The 25,488-nt window shown below is 41.6% G+C and overlaps 1 protein-coding gene across 1 annotated transcript; it reads left to right on the top strand.

The window, feature by feature from the left end:
• Window positions 1-1,537: 1,537 nt before the first annotated feature.
• Window positions 1,538-25,287, top strand: col9a2 (procollagen, type IX, alpha 2). The gene is made up of 35 exons (XM_046057872.1): window positions 1,538-1,555; window positions 4,820-4,927; window positions 6,682-6,825; window positions 7,733-7,998; window positions 9,058-9,132; window positions 10,084-10,119; window positions 10,245-10,307; window positions 12,253-12,306; window positions 12,677-12,712; window positions 14,385-14,408; window positions 14,536-14,589; window positions 14,724-14,777; window positions 16,284-16,334; window positions 16,425-16,481; window positions 16,601-16,654; window positions 18,447-18,500; window positions 18,671-18,724; window positions 19,194-19,247; window positions 19,352-19,405; window positions 19,549-19,602; window positions 19,701-19,754; window positions 19,844-19,897; window positions 20,793-20,837; window positions 20,928-20,981; window positions 21,090-21,143; window positions 21,227-21,280; window positions 21,375-21,446; window positions 21,807-21,842; window positions 21,970-22,014; window positions 22,434-22,466; window positions 22,641-22,787; window positions 22,893-22,947; window positions 23,100-23,288; window positions 23,396-23,473; window positions 23,918-25,287. The coding sequence occupies exons 4-35, from the start codon at window positions 7,927-7,929 to the stop codon at window positions 24,121-24,123; spliced, it is 2,076 nt and encodes a 691-aa protein (XP_045913828.1). The 5' UTR covers window positions 1,538-1,555; window positions 4,820-4,927; window positions 6,682-6,825; window positions 7,733-7,926; the 3' UTR covers window positions 24,124-25,287.
• The last annotated feature ends 201 nt before the right edge of the window (window positions 25,288-25,488 follow it).

Raw genomic sequence — 25,488 nt, 5'->3', positions numbered from 1 at the left:
GTTGTGTGTGAATAGGTGCTTTTAAGTTTGATACACACTATTTTATATTTAAGCGTGATGGTTCCCAACCATGCCCTATTTGTCGGTAGTGCTTTACATCATACATTACAAAGTGATCATTTCTCATTTCTAAGCTGGGCTGAACACACCACAGTAGTTGTAGCAGGTCCAGATTACTAAACCACAGCCTTCTGTCCTTGTTCTGGCCTAATGGAGACTGAAGGCCATTGGCAGACTTGACTTACATGTCTACAAACAAGTAGGCGGGAAGTTTATTTGATCGTTTCCTATTAGTTTCAGACAGATAACAAAAACAGGATCCATTTATTTTTAGTGAGCTGTGCAAAATCTGCTGTACTGATCTTTAATGTGTATAATCCAAGGTGACTGTATACTTTAGCTTTAAATTTTTGTTTGGCCACTCAAAAACAAGACTGACTTTTCACTTTATAAAACTATTTAATTAAATTCAATCTTATTTATATAGCGCCAAATCACAACAACATGTTAGCTAATGTTTGCCTTTGGAGTTGTTTTTTCAGGCACCTGACCTGTAAGTCTAATATTCACTCTCGATTGAATGGTTCAAGGAGTGCTGAGCTTGACAAAGATCTTCAAACATGCCAGGGATTGGATATGTATTGTGTCAGGGTTGGATTTGAAGTATTGATGTGCATATTTTCTGGGCAACTGTTCTCTGCATTCTTTTAATATGCTTGTATGCAGGCTCAGGCAGCAAGCTGGACGTCTTCCCTTTACAATTGAGCGATTACCTGGACCATCTTGGACTAATTTGTTCTTAAGTATATGATAATGAAAGGATGAATGATATCAATAAGAGCTTGTGCCTACCGCGTGTAAAACTGAATCATGCTCTGCTTTGTTCTCTGTTTAATCCACTTCAGAGCTGATGTTGGAATGTCACAGCAGGCGCAAGATTTAATTACAGTTCTCTTTTAACAGTTTAAATGCGGCATTGTGGCAATTCATTTGTGCATGCGTTCCAGATGTAATACCGTAATTATGATACGTCTTCCCTATTTAACAACTTTTGGTCTTTTATAACTCTAATGCAGAAACTGACTCCTGAGTTTAGACTGCATTTTACTGGTAAATGATCCTCAGGACATGCGATAAGAGACATATTGTAAGCACTGATAAAAATGGAGAGTTAGTTAGTTTCATATCGTCTCAAATCCAATGCATTTCTTACTTAAACACACCTATACTAACATACTCACAGCAGCCCATCTTTGACTGCTGTGAATAGGATTGGACAGGGTCTACAGCAGATAGAACTGTTTTAGAGGAAATCTCTCCCTGACAGTCCTCGATTTATTTCTCGACAGAATATGCAAATATGCATTTAAAAAAAATAAATCTCATTATCTCTCAGACTGTGAGGCGTGGGAGTGTGTCTTTGTTTCAACCACATCTTTTTTAAGAGAGACCATGTTATGCAGTCCTCTCTGGATTCCCTGTTAGCTGAATTTCAGTCAGTATCCAGATGTGGTGTTGGCTTAAGTCCTTATGAAGTTGGGAATACTAACAACAGGTAAAACTGCACGACACATTACCAGTGGTATTAGTATCTGTTGGGCTGCTCAGAAAACTGCAAGTTATGGGATTATTTTATATACTAGTGTAATTCTTAACTCTTCACATTATCTCCCTGTCCTACTGCTATCATTATAAAAACATTGATATTAACAAATGCTTAAAATATAAAGCTGAGCTAAGCCGTTTTTGTTGTAAGGAAACAGTTTCTTATTTACACATCCAGCAGAAATTGAGCAATAGTCTTCATTTTGAGTTGTGTTTCCGACCACCTGATGGACGTCAGTCAAATATTCACTCATCTTTTAGCTCTATTTTGGTCTTTGCCAACTCCTGGCTCTTTAGCAGCTAAATGTTTCATCTTCATGAGCCTGTCGATAATTTTATCTGTATGCTGTTTGGTGCTGGGCAGATAGCTAAAGTGATTAATGAGGTTGATGGGAGCGGTGAGACTTGCTAAAACCCTCCGTAGCACTGAGGGGAACTGCAGTTTGGTGATAATTTGACACCTTTCACATTACAGTCATCTGTGCCATTGTTTATATGTAATAATTATCATCAGTGCAGCTTTAAGTAATATGTAAAAAGTCTGGCTTGTGAAATTTTACAAGCTAAGGTGGTTCAAAAACCTTTTTACTAGCTAATGGAATAGGAACATATTTTGCTTCTCCTTCTCTTTTCTTTTCTTCTTGTTCTCATTCCTGCTTTCCAGTGTTTGCGCTGTTGTCTTTTAAGGAAGAGAAATGGAATGACAAGTGTAATGTGCCCTGGTAAAAACATGTCAACTTACTGGATGAAGACCTCCTCAAAGCCTAAATGCAGGATATGAAGTTGATTACAGCAAACCTGCATGAAATTGTCCTGTCTCCTGTTATGTCACGGCACCACTTCACCACAGTAACATCACATTTATCATCATACATATGGTAAGTAATTAATCACATAATTTGAATACCTAATAAAGAATATCGATTTTACAGTAAACATAATACATGTGAAATGTCATCTTAACTTAACCAGCTTTGTGGAATAACATCCAGCATGGACAATGCCCCCTTTCTGTCCCCCACACACATATTTGAAACTGAGCGTATACACCTGAATACTGGTGTATCCCTTTAAGTCATTCTTTTGGATCATCCAGGGGGCACAGAGCTTTACTGTTGATGACCATTGTTCGGTTGTCTTGGCTCATTTTGGGTGCACGGCTTTTTGAGACAATATTGGCTAGCACTCCATTGTGGATTTATTTTACATTCCATCAACGCAATGTTTCTGTGCTGCACGGTTGTCAGACTAACACCACTTTTCACTCGTTTGTCAAGAGGGAGGGTACTGCGGGTCCACAACTTATGTCACCGGACTTGTTCTTGGCTGGGTTTAGGAAACGGTGTAGACAGCAAACAGAAGGGAGGAGTTAATGTTAGACTTCTGTTACTGAGTTTGGCTTTGCAAGAGAGTGACAGTATGTACTTGTGAGGAGTGGAAAATGCTTTATTGCACATTTTAAATCCAGAGCCATCCAAGAATGGTATTGTGCTTTAGCAGATCATCAGACCTACAAGGATATAAATTTTTTTTTAAAAAGATAAAAAACCAGAACAGATTAAATGACATTCCTCAAACTGTATCTAACATAAAATAGGTGATGTGGCAACAATTTAATGGAAGTGTAGAAACACAAACATACAGTACATTTCTTTCTTGTAGAGAGAGAAAAGAGAAATACCACCCGCTAAATAAATAAAGCTACACAAAAGACTGGCGGCAAGAGGAAATGGCTAGGCTAGGTCTGTCCAAAGATCAAGATATGTGCTAGCTTTATATTTAGCATACAGACATGACAGTGATGTCAATCCCCTCATCTAACTATTGAAATAAAGCCAATAAGTGTATTTCCCAAAACCTTATATTCCTTTAAGTGCACCTTTAAGAGCAAGTACTGGGACTGTGTAACACATGTGGTGGTATAATCCCTAAAAAGCCTAAAAACATGACTTGCCCATAATCTGAATGTGTTTTACATCTGCAACACATCTATTGTGATAACTCGGATTTACTGTTTGTTATTTATGATGTTTGAAGTTTGGAAATCTCACACCAAGAGTTCAAAAAGGATTTAAAGACCACAGAGCTTCATGCCAGACCACCTCCACAGGCCAATATATATCAGCAATTATGTTTGCTGAAAACAGCATTTCATCGCCCCAAAAAGTTAAATCAAATGCAGGGGAAGGCTGGAAACACTTGTGGAGGATACAACTATAATAGTGTATCTTGCTACCATAATAATGTCAGAACATGAAATATTTGTGCGGGTTAGCCAATGCAAACACATTAAAGCAATAGTAACAATCTGCTGCCCTTTGCCCCTCATCCTTTTTTCTTTTTTTTTTTGATGGCGGTGGTTAGCCATGCTTTGTTGCTTAGAAACACAACACATCTAGCTCAGACTGGGGTGAGCGGCTGCTCCGTGTTTTTTTCATCTCCGCAGCAGTCATCGCTTTGTCAGCTCGTGACTCTGGGCCAGTTGTCACTGTACAGCGGGGTCTCGCCACTACATCGAGTTCAACCCAAGCGGCAGGCTCAGTGCGAGACCGGATCTAACGCCCAATGGCTTTGTAAATGCACTCCAGGACCGGTGCTTTGAAAATGGTTTTCGGAGTGCACAAACTGATTAAGATATTCACTTGAGTCATTGTAGGATCGAAGTCGTTGAGGAAAGAAAGACTGAAGGCATGTGTGAACATTTATATCTGGCCTTACATCATACGTACACACCCTCAAATGTACTGCGCTGTCAGCTTCATGATCGACAACCAAATCACACCGTCCACCTCTTCGTCTGCTGAATTCCTCAATAATTTTACATGTCAAAGAAGCTTTAGCCACTGACTGACTAGAGAGATTTTCACACCCACAGAATAACCACGAAACACCCTAATGAATATGTTTCATACCAGACAGAGTAATATCCTGCCTGTATATCATCAGCCTGTCAGTGCGTACCTCTCCTCCCTCTGCTCTGACTGTAAACCAGGGCCAGGGCTTCAACACAGGGCCTCGGGGGTCAGCCTCAAACCCTGCTGGCTTGTTAATGACCTCCTCTGTTATCGCTTTGCCGCTACCCCTCACACCTACATTCAAGAATAATATTTACCCTGTCTGTCATCATCAGACAGTATGTGTGTGTGTGTTTGTATGGGTCCTCCTGCCTTTGCATCAGACTTTAATGATGACTTCCATTCTCCCCTTCTCTCAGGCGTCTTGTTAGAGAGGGAATGGACACAGCCTGTCTGTGTGAAACAGATCCTTCTCAGGAAAAGTGGGAGAGAGAGCTGGATACCAGCGCAGGACCGAAACCTCCCCGGTCAGTCATAATATTTCAATTAAGGCACTACTTAAATGCATGGGCATGCGTGTGGGTGTGTGTTTGCTTTGTTCTGTTCTGTGCATTTATGTGGAGGTCAGATAATAGCTGGGTGGGTATAAGTGGTGAGGATGTGATCCCTTATTGGTTGAGTTTGGGTGGCATGTTGCCTCATGTACCTCGCAATGACCTATGATAAGTATGTTATCCGCTTAGAAAAGAACATTTAAGTCACATTCACCTGGGAATTTAAACATGAGCAGGGAGAAGGACATTCAGAGGGACTAGGAGAATTAGGAGAGGCCAATGTTTTCCTTGTCCGTTTTCGAAGTTTGAGGAGGCTGGGGAATCTTTTGAATTGAGAAAGACAGCAATTGGATGATGATTCCTTTCAGTTTTCACTCGTGAGAAGATCAGCATAGCAGGTTTGTGGATACGGATGCATTTCCATTTTTGATCTCTGAGTTTTCTGAAATTCAATGCGTTTGTGCTCTCAGTGTTTTATTTTTTTACATTTTTGTGGCTGAGATTTTGATGTGAAAATGCTAAATCAAATAAAATAGAACTGGTGCATTGTGGCAGATTTTCGCACATCAGCAGAGCAGCGCTAAGCTTAGCAGATGTGTATGAGATAGTTTCCTGGAAGACTATTTGTTAGTTTCTGTTCACTGAAACGGACCTGATTGAGTTAGATGAGAGGATTGACACCACTCTCGTATTTGTTCAATATGAAGCCAGAGCCAGGCAGCAGCTTAGCTTAGCGTAATGTCTGAACATGAGGTGAAGCTGTTACCCTGGCTCTGTAAACTTAAAGCTTTAAAATACCATGTATCAACTCTTTTTTAATCACTTTTGATTTCTTTGATCAATTACATACTGCATCAAGAGGTCAATGGGGTCTATACTGAGCTCTTCCTTGATGTTGCAACTTTTAACTGCCTGAGGGGAGTGACTCATAAGGATTACAAGAAAATACTATTTTGTTATTTGGATTTGCAGAACTTTGCTGACATTGTCACTTCTGAGACACACTTGTTGGAGAAGTGGCATTGAGGCAAACACTTCACAGTTCACTAGAGCGTAATGAATTAGATGACCATTAACAGTGTCTGCTAGTGGTCCCTGCACAATGCAGATTTGGTGCACTCTTATTTGGATACTGCTAGCCACAGGACTATTTTTGTCATACACGATCAACCTGACAGTTGACGGACGAATAACAGGAACATCTCTGTCTATCACCATCCATGCACGTTACAGTAGCTATTGTACTTCAGTGCCAGGTTTCACGGTCAAAGATTGCAGCACTATTTTTTCAATAACTGTTGTATTTCTTTACGATCAAACAAGAGAGCAAACTAACAGGTTTGGCTCCTTGTGGCTTCAAAAAAAGTTGTCAAATAAATAGATGATTTATACAATAATACGAACTACACTGTGTTTCTGCATTTTTAATTTGAACTAATATATGTAATGACTGTTGCCTGTTTAAAATATATATATACATATATAAAATAGGAAAACAAGCGTTCACCTGGCAGTAGTTAACATTTAATCGTTTGTGCAGAGTATGAAAAAGGCAATAACAATTTTAAGTTAAGTGTGTGATAAATGGAGTAAGTGAAAATGTGCAAAACCAATACAGCACGGAAGCCACCACTAAGCTGGTTTCCTAATTTATTTAATGGGGTCTGTTGAGAGTTACTGGTGTGTGCAATAAATCTCAATTTACTAATAAATGCATCTCTTTTCAGCATCCTCAGTACTGTCTTTATCATCCCTGAGGAAAACAGATGTATAATCCCCAGTTGCTGCAGTAGAGGCCTCCATAGCAACCAAACTGCTCTGTTCACTGGCATTCTTATATGTGTATTTGCTGCCATCTAGTGGACACAGAGGTAATTGCCGTGTTTGGTGTAATGTAATGTCTGCACAACAGGGGTCACTATAAGGTCGTTTTCACATTTCCATGATGTTTTTTTTAGCCATCCTCAAATAGCCACTTTAGAATACTGTGGGAACTAATCTGCTCACAGTAAATGACCACTAGATGTCAGTACATGACAAAGTTTATTTGTTGTCTCTTACTTGGTGCTTTGCGTCCACAGTTACAGTCACATCTTTTTGTTGACAAAGCAGATGCTGTCCCCCTCCTCCTCCCCATGCCTGATGGAATTAATTTATATGCAATATCCTGCAAGGTGCTTTCCTGTTCCTCTCATCTATGCCGTGCAACACTCACATAGTAAACATTTGGAGATATTTACACCGCCATGCAAATGATGGCCCCAGGTTAAGAAACAAACAACAAGGTACATTTGTAGAGAGAGCGAGAGACAGAAGCAAAGGAGGATTGTTGTCCAAAGACCTGTGTTTAGGTGTTTGACACAGTTGGCTTTACGCTCAGGTTTCATTTATCGGTCCACTCCCACAGCTTTGGGAAGAGCTTGACTGCTGCTCAGCCCAATTGGCTTCAGGACTTTGTAGAAATATGCAAATTAGTCATAAAGCATCCAATCACAGTGGCAGAAACTGCCTGTTGAGCACATATTAAGAGAGTTTTCTCCTGCCCTAAATCTAATGTGAAAACATAAGGTGTTTTCAGATGTGTGTGTGTAAGTATATACAGGTATGTGTGTGTGTGTGTGTGTGTCTGTGTGTGTTTTCCACAGTGCTGATGGGTGCAAAGTGCATTTTTTGTCTGCAATCAGTGACTGCCTGTGGGGCTGGATTACACCCCTCTCTGTGTCCTCCTCCCTCCAACTCCACTCCCTCATCCCTCCATCCACCCCTCTCCACTCTCAGCTCTCTCCTTCCTCCTGAGTGGATTTTTTCAGGGCAGTGCAGATACCCCCCAACCCCCCTTCCTCCTTCCTCTCAGACAGCTTTGCTCCACCAGTTCCACGCTGTGCCGGCCTGGAGAGGACTAAGGGAGCGGAAAGAGGAGCCAGAAGAGAGGATTTGGTGAACCGAGGAGAGACAGACAGGGGAGAGGGACCATGGCTGCTCTCTCTGCCTCGCTGAAGACCTGGGCAATAATGCAGACCCTGTGCCTGGCTCTGGCCCAAGTGGTGAGTGGACAGGGGAGGTTGAGAGCTGCTCTGCTCAGACGTAGCTCCTTTATTCTGGGGTTCAGTGGGGGTAAGGGCCCCTGGAAAGGGCCAGCGAGCACTGGATGTCTTGAGGTGATGATGAAGGTTGTTTGCTGTCTCGGTGCTCGTTGAGGTGATCAAAATGCTGGAGGTTGAATCAACACAGATCTATTTGTGGCGACCATCTGGCTTTACAGCATGCATACAAAAGAAAGATGAGCTTGAAATGTTTTTTTCTGCTGTAGAGACTAAATGAAACCGGACTATCTTCTACGGATTATCACCCTTATCGTATATGGACTCTTATCTCTTTTGAAGACTTAAGTAAGGAGTTACTATTAAAGGCAAGGATTTGCCATTACCTGAGTTACTTCTTTTGGCCAAGAAGATTTTTATTTTACATTTTTTTGTCTTTCAGTGCAAACTCAGCTGCCATGACAGAGATGGATATCTGTTGGCATTGACACACACACACACACACACACACACACGTGTTACACACACAAACTTTGACCACTGAGCTTGAGAGGCCTTATTCAAACAGACACCTACATGTTATCCACTGGACGTCTAGCTGTTATCACTCTTAAGGATTATCTGGGGGGGTTTTGTTTTTGTTTTTACATTTTACACATTTTTCTTGAACAATTCAAAGTTGGATTCACATTTTTTGTCACCTGATGGACTGAGTGTTCCAATGACATGATATTCAAGGCAGGCTAAGGAGACAGTTGGAGAGAAGAGAAGGGGTGAGATGGGGGTGGTGGTGTAAACAGTGCCAGTCTTATGACCCCTCCTTCCACATTCCTCAGTCCTTTGTTTTTATCCCTTTCTTACACCAATTTTATTCAATATCATCCAATTTCCCCTTATTTCGGTTATTTTTTGTTGTGTTGCTTTCAGATAACCTGCCCAGAATTGACCATTTTGATGTTTATAATATTGTTGTGATATATATACCCTACAACACAAATTGATTAGGGTTTGCTGTTGTTTGTAATTACTTGAGAGTCTTAAATCTTTCTCCCTGTGTTTTAGAGGGGTCCACCTGGACCTCAGGGCCAGCCCGGCCCACCAGGCCCGTCTGGCACCCCTGGGTCTGACGGCATTGATGTGAGTATCCACACAGGTTTGCCCAGCAGATTTGTCACAAAGACCATCATTGTGCTGGAGAAATACCAACGTTGTGCTGCTCTGCAGTACTGGAGTCTTACCAGCAGAGGGCACTGCACACGAAAACACACTGGCACAAAAGAGCTCTGTTCCCAGCAGAGAGAGGGTTCTTTGAGAAGGGACCCTTGCCTCAATCCCGAGTTTGTGTCACAGTAATGTGATACATTTGAGATATTCTCAGGGTTAACTACACACAGGTTGTATAAATATGTTAAAAATGGAGGCTGCTGGGCTAGTGGAGGAGGAAACAAGCTGCCTGTAAAACCCTGTTTGTGATGTCTGTTTCAACAGCCAAAATCATGTGATTTGAACTATAAGCAAGTCATTGATCTTAAACTTTACTATATCATCTTCATTAATGCATTTTGACTCGTGACTGCTGAGTAACAGTAAGCCATAATACTTACTAGTTAGTACATTACCACCTCCCATTGCAGACAGAGAGCAATACATATAAACATGAGACTTCATCTAAAGGTTGTTAACATCATAATCAGTGGTTGAATCTTTGAACAGGTGTCTCTGCCTGGAGGACCGCAATATTAACATTGCAATATGTATTAATGCAAAGCCACCACGAACATCACAGCAGCAGTATGACTCTCTCAACTTGTCTCATGATGTCCATTTCCATCATTTACCCTAACTAGTCAATAATGACTGAATATAATATAAAATACTGTATTTATTTCTTTATTTTATTCATTGACCTTTAATTAACCAGGTAAGTCACTTATGGTCTTGTTTTTGTGGTGATAGGTAAACACATACATTAGCAAATTTTACGAATACGTTTGCAAGGCCTTGTTGCTTATCATGTCCCATACTCTGTTAAATTAAAAAATACCAAATAAAACAGAGGGTTAACATCTCCACTCTGTCTTTCTGCAGGGAGATAAAGGACCTCCCGGGCCCCCTGGTCCACCAGTAAGTTTGTACTGTACTGTTTATTAGATTTTATATCACATAAACTTTAAAGTTTGATTTGTAGACTTTGTTTTGTCCATGACAATAGTGTGTCTGTGTGTTTTTATTTAATTTTTTTATTGTAGGGACAGAAGGGAGAGCCGGGAGAGCCAGGTCCTGATGGAGCACCAGGAGAGAATGGCATTGATGTAAGTAAAGCGACTGATGTCAGTACTTGCTGTTTGTTTTAGAGAAAGAACGAGAGAGGGGGAGAGAGAGAGAAACAGAGTGCAAGAAAGAGAGAGAAATAGAAAATGCCAGTGAAAGGATAACAAAAAACTACTTCACACAAGAAACATTCTGAGAGACTTCACGTGAAAACATCTTTTTAAGGAAAAGAATACTTTGATGTTACAAATCTGAAAACAATCCCACAGAAATAGTTAGATGAAAAGTGAGGTGGTGATGGAAGAGTGGATAAGACACATGGTTTGGTGTGAGAGACGCGGGTTCAATTCCCCACTGTGACACATCCACCACTGTGTCCCTGAGCAAGACACTTAACCCCTAGTTGCTGCAGAGGCAGCAACCTCTGACATACATAGCAATTGTAAGTCACTTTGGATAAAAGCCTCAGCTAAATGTAGTCAAGCATTTTCTTTTAGAAAATACATCAATAGAAAGTGAACAGTGTAGGTTATCATGAACATTATGACAATGAAAAAAAAAGATTTGCCAACATATCAAATGTTAAATTGATCAAAACACAATGTTTCGATGAGCAGGTCCCTGTGTTTTTTGTTTTACATGCTGCGCCAATACGTGCACACTGACATGCATATACGCCAGGAGTTCGGTGGGTGGCGTGATTTACAGCCACTGGAGAGGGCTATTTAAAAACAAATACAGAGACTCAAGGCCCACTTATAATACTAACTTTTTCCTGAGCTTTCAGTTGTGGCACACAGTCCTCATCAGTAGTGGACTTTGCAGAGTTGTCATGGAGATGGAAATGTCTGCATGTCAAATTAGGCATTGAAGGTAGTAGTAGTTTGTCAAAAGAACGAAAACTCAAGGTCCATTCTGTCCGTGTTTCAGAAGATTTTGATTGTATTCGAGCTTTGCAGATGCTTTATGAGGTAGAAGATGTTTATAAATTATGACATCTTAAGGATGCGCTCAGTGGGTTTTGATGAGAAATGTTGAATGTAAACAAGTGTTTACAATAAACCCCCACAGAGTACCTTTTATGTCATTACAAAGTCATTAAGGCAGTTTTTTGCTTTAATATCATATTTAAAGCATTTTGTAATACTTCCCATTTCTCTGGGCTTATGCTTATTTTAACGTCTAATAGCTCCTTATTCCAAATCAAGATTTTTTTAAGGAAAACAAAGGCATTAAGCTGCTGTACATTTGCTGATTTATTTTCACATTAGGGCATTCATACTTTTCCTCTGTGGGCTGGGTCTTTATTTCCCTTAGACAGAAGAATCCACTTGCCACTGCAGAGCAAGTGGAGAACTCCTAACCATTGGTTTATTGTCAACTCAATAACACAATAGCTTTTAGGACAAATGATTAGGAATACTTATTCAAACAATGAGGTTAATGCAGTTGATGTAAAACCCATTATCCCTCACTGATAACACCAATTCAAGCTCTAATAATCACAGGTAGCAAGGACAGGGAGATAAAGACGAGCAGATGAGTTTAAATTGCTTGTATAGCTTTGATGCACTTCAGTTATTGATTTACCTGATGGTGCAGCTTTTCCAGTGGCAGCTGTACTAATGCAAGTTGCTGCTTCAGTCTTGGTTAGAGGGGGAATTGAGTGTCAGTGCCTCTTGGTCTCATGCTGACAGAAACACACACTCTCATGCATTCCTCAGAGATTAAGCCAGTAATCCGCCCTGGAATCTCAATCTCGGGTTTGTTTCCTAATTACTTACAAGAACAGTGTCAACTTCGATCAAATGTGTGATTAGCCCTGTTGTAAGGCGGATGCAAGTAACATATAGCCTGTGGAAAATAACAGGGGTGTCTGATTATTTCCTTTTTAACCTCATCTGTGTTTTTTTACTTCATTACTTTGACCTCCATATACATGTCCAGCATATCTGCCTGCCAACATCTCTTTCTGTCTGTGTCCAGGGTTTGATTGGAGCAAAGGGGGATCGAGGTCCTATTGGGAGCCCTGGCCCCAAGGCAAGTGTCCAAACATGCACCTGAAAAGATCATTTGAACAAATGCACCATTATACTGCTTTTCTGTGGAAAACCTGTGACTCAGACATTAACATGTGTCACCTTGTGATGGTGGTGATGCTGGAGTAAAGCTACCATAATTCACAAAGCTCAGTTTTATAAAAAAGAAGTCTCAGGGTCATGTTCCCATTCTTTTACTTGCTGTCTCTTTAAAGATTTTATTCAGGAGTAATACATTTTTTTTGCCTTCAGTATAACATTGAGTTTAATTTTCGCCAATTTCATGCCCTGAGGACATTATATTTATTTATGTGGCTGAGATTTTAGCATGTCACGACTTTGGTTACATTGTTGTTTTCTATTGTCTGCAGGGTCAACCTGGACCAAGTGGCGAACCTGGACCTCCTGTAAGCAATCTATCTATCTATCTATCTATCTATCTATCTATCTATCTATCTATCTATCTATCTATCTATCTATCTATCTATCTATCTATCTATCTATCTATCTAATATACAGTTGTTGAAGAAGTGTTCAGTACCAACACAACCATGTAAAAATTCTCCAGTACAAGTAAAAAATTTGCATTGAAACTCCGACTTAAGTAAACGTACACAAGTATTACCAGCAACATGTATCAACAGTTGTCAAAAAAATAAATAAATTGAGTAATGTGTTATCATATTACATTATTAGTTTGTTACTGAGGGATCAATATGTAAATATCTAGCCAAGATGAAGCTAGTTTGAACTATTTTATATACAGGCAGGGTCACAAGATATATATGAGGGGTCATGAGGTGATCTTTCAGGTATGAAAGAAGAAAACAGCAAAGTTCTGTAATACATAGTTGTTTTCATTCCTTGGACTTTTCTCTAATCTTTGCTTTTTTGTGTGAAATATAGGATAATGTAGGCTTTTTGGGCCCTGAAAAGTTTATTAAACAAAAAGGTTGGGGACCACTGCTTTAATCTTAAATCCATTATATGTTATATTGTCATATTTTCAATATGTAAAATCTAAAAAGTAAATAGTAATTATAGTTGCCAGATTAATGGAGTGCAGTAAAAGTACAATATTTTCAATCTGAAATGTAGTGGAGTAGAAGTATACAGTGGCATGAAATTTAAAAATTTGAGTAAAGTACAAATACCTCACAGTAAATGTACTTACTGTATATTTATATAAGGTACATATGACTAATTAGATAAGACTGTCATGATACTTATGAGAATGAGTCATGATGAGCTGAATAAGGCGTTATTTGAAGCCTAGTCACTTTCCTAACAAACATATTGTAACCCAGCTGGTCTCATAAGGCAACCTCCGGAGTCCCTTTTTCTTCATGCCTGAATGCCTGACCAGCTGTGCCCCCTTTTGGGTGTAGTTTACCCAGATGTGGCATATGTCTTCTACAGCTGACATGAGACTTATTCCTACACCCAGCCTTAAATAAAGATGAAAATAGCTATCAATGATCCACATTATATGCACATATTGTCATTAAATGCAACCGCTGACTCTATGCGCACCACCAAATGCAAGGTTAATCAGTTCATCTGTGCAGTGGAAGTGTACCAGCACATCGTCTGTAATACAGTCTAACACCACTAGGGGGTGCTCAGTGTCCATTTTTGAGACATCATTCAATATATTCAGACATTAAGTCCAGAGTCATCCAATGTCATGCTTGGATGCAACGCTATTAGTTAAATCCTTTGTTTAGCGTTAACAGGCGTCCTGTCTGGGGGCTGTGCTTGTACACCCAGCTGTCTCGCGCTGCAGAGACAGGAGATCCTGCCCTGTGGGCTGTTCTTCCTCCAAGAAGGCTTACTTACTTAATTATTTGGTTTATAATTAATTCCAAGCAAAAGACACAGTAAACACAAACTGATTGCGTTCTGTGTCTTTGTTCTTCTTGAACACTGTTTACCCTGCGTCCTGACACTGTACACAAGTATTACTGAATTACTGCTGCTGTTATTAATTGGGTTCCGCACATGTTAATTGATACTTTGAAGGATTGGCTCCACTAGTGATACAGTAATTTAACCCATCGTCCTCTTCTGTCCACACAGGGACCCGGTCTTCCAGGACTGGCTGTAAGTAGTTTGTATGATATCATACTGTTATGCCTTTATCACTTAATTACTTCGCTCTGTGGTGTGGGAATCATTTTGTGGCTGGTGGGATGTGTACACATTGTTCTTTCTTGCTCTCTATATCCAGGGCGCTCCAGGGCCAATTGGTCTTCCAGGTGAAATTGGACCAAATGGACCAAAGGTGGGACAACAGCTTCAGTTTATTATACTACCTTTATGACTTCTTGAAATCTTATAAACAAGTTATAAGCTACCAGAACCCTTATGTTTTCAGCCTCATATCTACAGCTTCTGTCCTTCCTCTGCTTTGTTTAGGGTATTTTGGGATCACCTGGACCTCCAGGACTTCCCGGACCTCCTGGCAAGCCAGTAAGTGTCTACCCAGGACTGGCTGTCCAAGAAATATCTCATCTCATCTCTGATTTTTAATGGAACAAGAAAATCTTGGTGCTAGAATAAATTTGGAAAAACTGAGATCAAGAGGTTGGAGTGCTATTGAGTATCATGTTGTTGTAGTGTAGGGATTGATTAAATACAGATTATCCTCTTTCCATACAGTACATTACAGTTACAACATACAAGACGATCTAAGAACAACACAAACTACCACCTGTACTGCATTACACCTCAGGTATCCATGATATTTTGTCCACCCTCTGTAAATCCAAGTGCACAAGCTTTTCAGGGTACATAGATACATGCCCCAATTGTGTTAGCTGCAAATGCTGCCATCAGTCCTTCCAGCTCACTGTTTATGTTTTGAAAGTCAACACAGTTCACCAATTTGGTTTGTGTAGACAAAGAACTGGGTAGTTAGCATAAGCAACAATAGCAATAACAATACTGATATTGATATTTGAGAGTATATACAATCTGGACACCATATATACATAAAACATTTTTCATAAGGATCCCTGAATTGTGTTTGTACAATGTGGAACGTGTCAAAGTTGAAAGATAATTTTGTAATTTCTCTCTGGTGGACAAACTATGCAATTGCAACATGTTTCTAAATTAATTTTGATATAATCTTTGGCATTTCTGAACTGTAATGTCTTAATTTAGTTTACATCATTTCTGCCGATACTAATATATTTGTAATAAGTGTATACCGACTGATTTAATGCCCCGCTCTAATTGATGTCACAGTAAATCATTTCATATCAGTGAGAACAGCTGTGGAAAGAGGTGAGAGATAAATGAGCCACCTGAAGCTCATTGGGCTTAATCAAGTTGTATCAGTCTAGTTGAAGTTTTCTTATATTACTGGATGGGATCACATTGTGAAAGTAAAGCAAAGACAAACTCAACATCACTTCTATTTATGCTTTGTTGAAGTGTGTTCTGCAAAACCAGCAGCAATTAATGTGTTTTTTAAAATGTACTTTATGATAACGTGGCTAGCCAGCCAGAGCTCACTGCTGTGTGTACAGGTCCCAACAGATGGTAAGTGATGAAATACCACAAACTGTTTTGAGTGGTACACTTTCAAGTCTGTTTTCCAACAGTGTATGTCCTCTCCTGTGTGCATCGCTGAGTGTTTCCAAGAGGGGGGTGGGTTGGGGGTGTCTTCATTGAGAGTGATGTTCCCAGCCCAGGGGAGTGTATTTGTTTAGCTTTAGTGCTGTCCTAGGGTAAATAAACCCCCATTAGATCAGTGGGCTGTCTCATCTGACTATAGTAGGAATACATCATGGCCTGTAGAGATACTTTACTTTCTAACTCAATCTATAAACAGAGAGAAGGAGAGATGGAGGGAGAAACGGATAAGGAGAGAGAAGGAGAGAGTGCTGGCTCAGCTCATGGGAGTAGGGGCAAAGTGTGACCAGGTGACTTTATTCATCTATCTCTCTATCTACCCGTCTGTCCATCTAGGGTCCTCCGGGTAAGTTCATTGGCGGAGAAGAGGGCAGTGCAGACTTCCAGGTAAGATTTAATGACATCCCCTATCTCACAAATCTGTTTTGGCACAACTTCACTTTTCATAATCCGTGTATTTCCTTCTCTCGACAACAGTGTCCTCTTAACTGTCCAGCAGGACCTAAAGGCCCCCAGGGACTGCAGGGCGTCAAGGTGAGTAGTCTCCCTGTTTGTTTCAAGTTGCCCTGAAGGAATAAGCATACATTTTTTCAGCATCAATTACTGTGTTACATTACAAAATTGTTATGACTCTACCGATTGTTGCCCTCCAGGGACACAAAGGACGTGCTGGTGCTCTCGGAGAGTCGGGTAGCATAGGAAAAACGGTGAGCTGCACCATCTCCGCTCAAACGGATGCACACATACCCTCAAACAACCATACATGTACATGTTTTACAGTCTTGCACACTCACCCACCATTCAGGACCAGCAGAAGCGAGGATTAGCTCTAATGAAGCCCCCCAAGGCACATGACTGGCACTAATCTGGCTGCGATTAGTCAGGCCTGGCTCTGGCCCTGCAGTCAGCATGCAGTGAGCCAGATGAAAGGGGTGGTGAAGAGCCAGGTACATGAAGGGGAGGATGAGAGATTCAGGGTTTGCGCAGCCCTTTCACCTCGCTGTATTAAGCAGAGCTAATGAGCACACAGTGAGCTCCAAGGGAGTGGCTAGCAAGGCCCCAGGAATTAGCCTCTGATCTTCCCGCACAAGGAGCCTAAGACGCTCAAAACACTCAACACACCAAGTTAACAATCCTGCAAGACCTCATTGAGACCTGTATGACTCAAGATTGCATTGTGCTACTCTCTGTTTTCTTCTTCTTAAGCCTGCATTAGCTGTTTACATCCCCACTAGCTATTCAAACTAACACAGGTACAATCACAGGTAGCTTCTAAACACTACTGATGACTATCTTGCGCCAAATAAAAGTAGATTAGTTAGCAAGACCAGTATCACATTTATCTTTACTCTACACCAGCTGAAGGGATTTGAGCTTTGAAAGGATTTAAGTGGCTTTAACTGGACAGACATGACATGATCCTGGTAAGAGTGGTATATGAGATCACTGTCCAATAATAACTGACCAATAAGTATCAGTTATTAAAGGAATAGTTTAGTTAATTTTCTTGCTGACAGTTAGATGAGAAGATTGATACTACTCTCTTGCCAATACGTGAAGCACGGTAGCTAGGCTAATAGCTCCGCTTCTTATAAAGACTGGAAGCAGGGGGAAACAGCTAGCCCGGCTCTGTCCAAAGTTACTCAAAAATAAACTTCTAACACCTATAAACTTCACTAATATGTATCTCGTTTGTTAGATTTGTACATACATGTAAAAAAACAACAAACACAAGTTGTAATTTTACAGGGACGCTGTAATATTTTTTGGCTAACTGCGTGGTGTTCTGACTTCCTGGAGTCTTAGTTGGTTGTTTGGCTACCTGACAGTGACAACAGGTCTCCAAGAAATTTACAGCATGTGACTTCCCACAAATCCACAACATGTGTTTTCGAAGTCCACATCTTGGATTATTATATTATTCCAATACAATTCCAATTTTGGCAGCTTGTGTTGTGGTCTACAATCAACGGCCCTAAATCTGTCCAGCAAGTTCTGCCAGAACCAGGCTAGTCGTCCCCTTCTTCAGTTATTTATGCTAAACTAAGTTAATCACCATCTGTCTCCATGTCCATACTTAACAGACATGAGAGTACTGCTGATGATCTAACTCTCAGCAAGAAATGGAGTAAGTGTGTTTTGACTATCTCATGGTAGGTTCATCTTCGGTGTTTGGCAGTTTTGTGACCAGCTAGCATTAGCTGGCTGACTGGCTTGAGCTAGATTTTTAACAAGCTTGACCAGCAACATACATGTATACGACCATCAAAGGCCATATATCAGATGAAGCCAGCAACCACCACAGACTGGTTTCAACTGGATTTTCTTGCCTGAGTTTCTGCGGTCAAACTCTGTGGACACGTACACAAAATCAAGACCTCCTACATTTTTGTGAAAGTGTTTGATTTTGCCATGATTGGTAGCAGGCAGCTGTGCCACAGAGAGCAGCACAGAATGAGAATAACTAATCAGCCTGTTCTTTTTCCTTTCCTCCATCAGGGTCCCAAGGGAGACGTGGGCATCTCAGGGGAACAGGGCATCCCAGGACCTCCGGTATGCCGAGAGTTCAACTTGTTTAGACACTTGGCAAAGTTAGAAACACAGGCTAATATTGTATTGTTATACTTTCACTTGATTTGAAAGAACAGTGTTGTATCTTGCTCTATCTGGTCTGGTCAAGGGTTAGGCTCTGTCTCACTTTGTTCCTCCTGCTTTCTTCTAAGGGTCCGATGGGTCTGAGGGGTTATCCAGGAATGATGGGTCCTAAAGGCGAAGCAGTGAGTCCGGCTATTTCTTCTCTTTCACAGTCACATATAACTTATTCGCCCTCTTTTTCTTTGGGCACAAGGCTGTTCTCATTCTTAGATGAGCACCAAGGAGGCACAGCCAGACCTGCCCTCACTATACAAACATCATCCATTACCAGCAATGGGGACATATGGAAATGATGCTAACACAAATCTCTCCCCTCCTCTAATGAGTTGGGGTTGTCTGGGTCCACGGTGCCTCCATCTGTAGTTAATGATCCGCTGTAGCCATCCGTCTTACTGTTAACATTAGCCGTGTTAGCCAAGTTAGCACCCCGGCTTAATGCCAAAGCAAGAGTGGCTGGCTCTCTGCGTAGCTCCCATTAGTGAAGTGAGTTAAGCGCTAATTACCCCTTTATCACAATGAATAGTAGGCTACCGTGACTTAGCATCCTCCCTGATCTGAAGTGATTGATGGCACTTTTTGGTTTTCCCGCAGGGGCCTCGTGGTTACAAGGGCATCAACGGACCTGTAGGAATTCCTGGGCCTCCTGTAAGTGCACACACACACACTAACACATGCAAACAGACGAGACTGCTCATATTAAAAACAGGTAGTTCACCACAGGTACTCTATATCTCTCTCTGTTTTTGCAGGGTGAGGAGGGCCCTCAGGGACCGCCTGGAGAGGCAGGAGACAAGGGAGACAAAGTAGGTGACTCTCCAAGAGTTTCCCTTGACGTTTAATGTCAGAGCAAGGCACAAAAAAAATATGACAAATATCTCTGAACTTGAATGGGGACAGTCATCCTGATTGCGAATATACCGAACCTGCTTTGGTTATCTTTCTGCAGGGCAGCCGAGGTATCCAGGGCCCACAGGGTGCGGTTGGCAAGAAGGGAGAGAATGTGAGTGAACACACTTTTGTTTGTGCAATACACAGTTGCAGCAGTGTTCAGAGAGTGTGCCAAATGAAGTCCACTAACTCATCTGCCTGCTTTTTCAGGGTCTGCCGGGTATTGATGGAAAAGATGGCACACCTGGTATTCCTGGAATCAAAGTAAGGGTTGCCAGCCGTGATAATGATGATCAACTTCAATCTCAGTAAAAGATGGCAATTCACTCTTCTTCTGTTCTCTTTTTCTGCAGGGCGGCCCTGGCCAGGCTGGGATGCCTGGTCCTCCTGGTCCTCAGGGAACAGCGGTGAGTGATCCTTCAGTGTAGTGGCAGGGAAGTCTGTTTGTCTGAGGATTTTTCAGCATTGCCACTATAGCCACATGCAAATAAGCCCGTCTGTAAACACGTATTGTCACTCAGACCACGTAGGGGGTCAATCTTTCTCCTCCTCAATTCAACAAAGCCAAAACGCAGACAGGGGAAGCCAGTGTGAAGCCGCCTGTAAATCTTGGTATGTTTTGTTTTTCTGGGCTCTCATCCAGGTTGATAGTGACCCTGTGACCCACACTGTTTTAGAATTTAAACCACCTTGAAATAGCATTCTCCCTCCCACTGAGAGTGATTTATCACAATCAGACCAGAGGGTATACTCCAGTGCGTGTGTGTGCGCGCGCGTGTGTGTCTTTGCGTGTGCGCGTCGTTCTGACTAAGGGGTAATGGAGCATGAGATGCACACTTTGCTGTGTGGTCATTGCAGTGACACCAACCCTGCTGCAGACTCAAACACCATAACTTACACTGCTTTACTGTGATATGCCATAACACACACGCACACACCCCTACACACACACACACACACACACACACACACACACACACACACACACACACACACACACACACACACACACACACACACAAAATCACTGCAAGGAAACCTGCTGTAAGGTATATGCCAATAGCTTACACTGCAGCATTATTACTACCCACGTACTAATATCCACATTCATTGCCCCTTGCATTTTTAGGTTCACTCTCTGTATTTCAAACATGAGAAATAAACTGTACAATTGCAACATCCCTACTGTCAGAATACAATAGGGATGTTGCAACGTTTGCGTCTTTACCACTAGACCACCAGCACACACAAGATACAGACTTTGATTTGCATTAATTTCAGTCTTGTTAATTCTGTCTGTAGGGGTTGCCTGGCAGTCCTGGGACAAAGGGAGGGCCTGGAGCTAAGGCAAGCGTTTTAAAAACTCATATTGTTATGGCGACTGTATTTTTCTGGTTTTTATTTTTTAAAATGTATTCCTTTCTCTTTTCTTGTTAGGGCGAACCTGGACCTAGGGGTCATATTGGCATGTCTGGTGCCCCCGGACCTCTGGTAACCCATGAACATTCACACAAAATAAGTTTTCTACTTCATGCATTGCAAATGTGTCCTTATTCTGTACAGTAGCAGGGAAATTTTACTTAAACTGCATTCTCTTAGGGTGAGCCTGGCCTTCCTGGTGAGCCTGGTATGGAAGGAGTTCCCGGACCCAAGGTACAAATCCAGAATTATCACATAAAAGTCCTAAAAAACCGCAACTATGAGTCAAACATACTCACCTCACCTGATCTCAACAGGGTGACAGAGGCCAGAGGGGAGAAGTTGGGCCACAGGGAATAGTTGGCAAGCCTGTGAGTTACTTATTTTCATTTATTTGTCTAAAAACAAATTTTTATCTGATCTGCACTTATACTTTGCATTATAACTTCTAATGTCTCTTAACAGGGAAACAAAGGAGAGAGAGGACCAATTGGTGTTCCAGGTGCCCAGGGTCTTAGTGGAACCAAGGGAGACAAGGTCTGTGCATGAACAAATACATATAGTATATTGCTTTGTAATACACGTGCATTGCTGCTTGTATTCACACACTTCCTTATAATTTAGTTACCCAGACTTGTCCATTGGGGGCAGTGTTTACCCACGAATAAAAGCCATGAATCCACAGTAAATCACTGAATGAAGCAGGCAATATAAATAAGCAATATAAATGATAATCTAAGCATCCCCATCTTGCTTGATGACACAACCTTCTTTCTCACTTTGTGATCAGTGGTGTCACTGGCTTGAATCAATATTTAGTTCTTGTTTCTATTTTTTAGGATATTATTATCTAGATTTGACCACGTTTACATATACTCAAGCTGTCTCTCTTTCTAGGGCTTCCAAGGAAAAGTTGGGTCGAAGGGAGACATTGTGAGTAGCAGTTTTTAAAGCGGATTGTCAGAAACGTATTGTATGATGTTGTATTTCAGCTCTATGATGACTAACATCTTCCACCAGTCTCTCTCCTATTTGATCTTTTTCTCCCTGTCGCTTTTAGGGTGACCCCGGCGTTGAGGGATTGGCTGGCGAGAAAGGTGAAAAGGTAAAAATCATTACAGCACGACCTAAAGCTATTTCACACTTTTTGTTATGAAGAACCACACGAGTGAGTGTACAAAATACCAAGACCTGCAGGCTTTAAATAAGAAGGTTTAAACATTTGGTTCTGAAGGCATCAAAGCAAAGTGATATACAGTAGAAAATGTTATAACCACACTGAAGTTAAGAAGAAGAGGAAGTCTGTTTTTAAATTTGCATACAAATCCCCATAATAATCCAGATGGCAAATGAGCTACTTACAGTGACAGTGAAGCAATGATGCACTTTGGCTCTTTGAAGCAGCATTTTTAGACATTCATTTACAAGATTCATTCTTGAATTATTGCCCAATGAGTGTCTCTGAGGCAGAAATGATGGATACAAGTGATGAACGTGAAAATATCTCTGTCTTTGCTGTGACAGGGTTTGTCTGGTGAACCGGGGCCCAAAGGACAGGTGAGGTTGCACTATATGGAAATCTCATGACTGTTCCATCAGACTGCCAGACTTAGGCGTCCTTCCCTCCTTTGTTCCCTTCTTTCATTCTTTTTACTTTTAACATCATCAATTTTTAGTGGCCTCTTTCTTTGCGCTCCGTAAATTCACTCCTTTATGCCGCTCTCTCCACAGCAAGGAATCAGGGGTGACCCTGGCCACAATGGACCCACTGGAGACCCTGGTAAACCTGGAGACCTGGGACCACCAGGACTGCCCGGACCAAGGGGACTCAATGGAGAGCGAGGAGTACCCGGCATGCCAGGCATTCAGGGGTCACCAGTGAGTCCAGTTCACTCTTGATCACATTTATGATGCATGAAACACATAAGGACTTATATTGATTGATGCACTTGGTCGATTGCTGTCTCTTCTTCTTCTCTCGAGGGACGTGATGCATCTGACCAGCATATTATTGAAGTGGTGTTGAAGATGTTGCAGGGTGAGTGTCTGGACCTGGTTATTCACCTTGGATGTCCACAGGGAAGATTAGATTAGCTTATTTCCCGAAAATACTTTCATCTCCTGAGCAATCAGTTGCCCATCATCAAAGGTAATTTGTTTAAAATGATGATGCTGTCTGTTTTGTTACAGAGAGGCTAGCAGCAGTGGCGGTGAGCGCCAAGAGGGCTGTGCTTGGTGGAGCAGGTGTAATGGGACCTCCCGGGCCTCCTGGACCTCCAGGGCCGCCTGGCCCTCAGGGCCCACATGGCTTACCTGGCGCCCGTGGCATTCCTGGCATGTTTGGAGTACCTGGACAGATTGGAAACACTGGACTTAAAGGTATAAAGAGACAATAGCGCATCAATACATTTACATATGATAAATACACAGTTGAAAGTTAAGCTTTTTAGGGTACATCTGAACCCATCCTCTTTTGTCTAACCTAGGAAAGAGAGGGCCAAAGGGAGAAAGAGGAGATCCTGGTAAACCCCATCCAGGACCACCAGGACCCCCAGGAATACAAGGTATGAAGACTCACACAATTGAAAAACAATGGCATTGTGCAAGGTTTATGCACATTAATGTAAAACAGTACGTTACAGTGACCAAATGTGAAGAAGAGTAATGGTGCAATAAGAAACTGGAGGGCTTGGCATTACAGCTCTTGCCACAGGAGAGGCTGCTCAAAGGCATTTTAAAAGCATCATTAACTCCAGTCATTTAACAGATGCTCTTGAATGAGAATGTAATAGGATTGCAAAAGTACACACTAATTCAAACAGCGGAAAACACACTCACAGTCCCCTTTGCACACGTACACACAACTTAAATACATGCATACATACAGTCCACATCTGTAATCCAAGTGTAGAGTAGGGTTTAGAGAGATTTTCTCCACAATCAGTCATCTTGACCACTGGAAATCAGTAAAAAAAAACTTCTTATTGTTGAACCCTCTTCCTCCACAGGTCCTGCTGGTGTTGATGGTGTGGCTCGGGACGGCAGGCCTGGCGAGAGAGGACCTCAGGGATCACCTGGAGAGGCCGGTTACCCTGGTAAGGCGGGTCCGACAGGTCTCCCGGGCTTTTGCGAGGCGGCGATGTGTTTGGCTGCGTCAGCATACACCTCCCCGAGACTACAAGAGGCGGGAACAATCAAAGGACCCAATGTTTAGAGTCCTGTCTCTCCATCAGCAGCTCACAACACCTGGGGGAGAGAGAGAGAGAGAGAGAGAGAGAGAGAGAGAGAGAGAGAGAGAGAGAGAGAGAGAGAGACCACTCTTCTCAGCAGGACAACATCGAAATCGAGGGGTGGGGGGACAATAATAGTGACTGGGTTATAGCACCCCCTCCTGAAACTGACAACCTGAAGTTTTGACTGGTGGGACATACTCTGATCTTAATCGCCCACGTCACCATGACAACAGCAGCTCACAGCACCCACATCCTGCTCAATTCTCTAGTGTTTTTGGATGATGTCAGTGTCAGTCCCATCCAAATATCCCATCCCTGTTCCAGCAGTGAAAGAGGAACAGAATCATATTCCATCTCCTTGTCTCCCGCCACCACCACCACAGTTATCTACTAGCTGAGAGGAGCTGAAAACTAGGCATGGCGAAAAGGTGCTTTTCTTTTACAAAGTGGTCACTTTAAAAGGTTTTACATATGCAATATTTTGTTTGAGATGTGTTTGAAGTTTAAATGCCCTGCCTCTCTTGCAACGTCACACCTGATGCCTTAAAAGTGTACAAAAAAACGACTAATAAATGATTGCAGCCTAAATTTACAGTACTCAGTAACTGTATTGTATTGCAAAATGTACTATTTTCATCTGTAGGCTTAGGTGAAATCCCTGATTTACCTCATGTGTACATTGCCCCCCACAACCCTCCCCTCCCCTTCCCACTTTCTACCCAAGTCTCATTTTAGAAACTAACGACTAGCTTTATCTCCCCCTCTTGTTGCCTGGCAACAGCATGTCCCGATGGGCACTCCCATCTCCCACAATGCAGTGCTGTAAATCTTTGTAAATGTGTGTTGATTATTATGTAGAGAAAAAGGAATGGGTTACAATATGCACCAACAAAAATCCTGTGTTAATGAATTCAGTGAGTAATAAAAAGTTCCTACAGATATAACGACTTTTTCTCAAAACGAATCAGCTGGAATGTGCTTCCTATGCCACTGTCAACTTTCCCAGGGTGTCAACGATTGAATGACTGATTTATTTTCATCAACAGAAGCTATTTATTGTTCTTTATATAATCATCTGTAAAGAGGGTTTTTTTTCCTGGCTGTTCAGGTCAACCCGAACCAATAAAGAGGAACCTTTTTATAAAATCTAATGCTCTTCTCTATCATGTGGGGAGTGGAAACAAGTTTCTTTAGTTTGCCTCACCTCTTTCAGCTCCTTTTCTTTTCAATTCTTCCAACCTTTAAAGGTATAAATTCATACATGTAAATAAACTCTTGTGCTTCCAGATGTAGCAGATGCTCAGCTTTTGTCAACATTCATACACACCAAGGGCAAAAGTTCCTAC

This window comes from Micropterus dolomieu, linkage group LG09 (genome assembly GCF_021292245.1).
Source record: "Micropterus dolomieu isolate WLL.071019.BEF.003 ecotype Adirondacks linkage group LG09, ASM2129224v1, whole genome shotgun sequence".
Lineage (NCBI taxonomy): Eukaryota > Metazoa > Chordata > Actinopteri > Centrarchiformes > Centrarchidae > Micropterus > Micropterus dolomieu.
This window is presented reverse-complemented; position numbering and strand designations above follow the sequence as displayed.

Coding starts and splice junctions, on each gene's coding strand:
- col9a2 (XM_046057872.1), top strand. CDS start 7,927: ATGGCTGCTCTCTCTGCCTCGCTGAAGACCTGGGCAATAATGCAGACC. Junction 16,335..16,424: donor AGGGCAGTGCAGACTTCCAG/GTAAGATTTAAT, acceptor TCTCGACAACAG/TGTCCTCTTAACTGTCCAGC. Junction 19,898..20,792: donor CTGGTCCTCAGGGAACAGCG/GTGAGTGATCCT, acceptor TTCTGTCTGTAG/GGGTTGCCTGGCAGTCCTGG.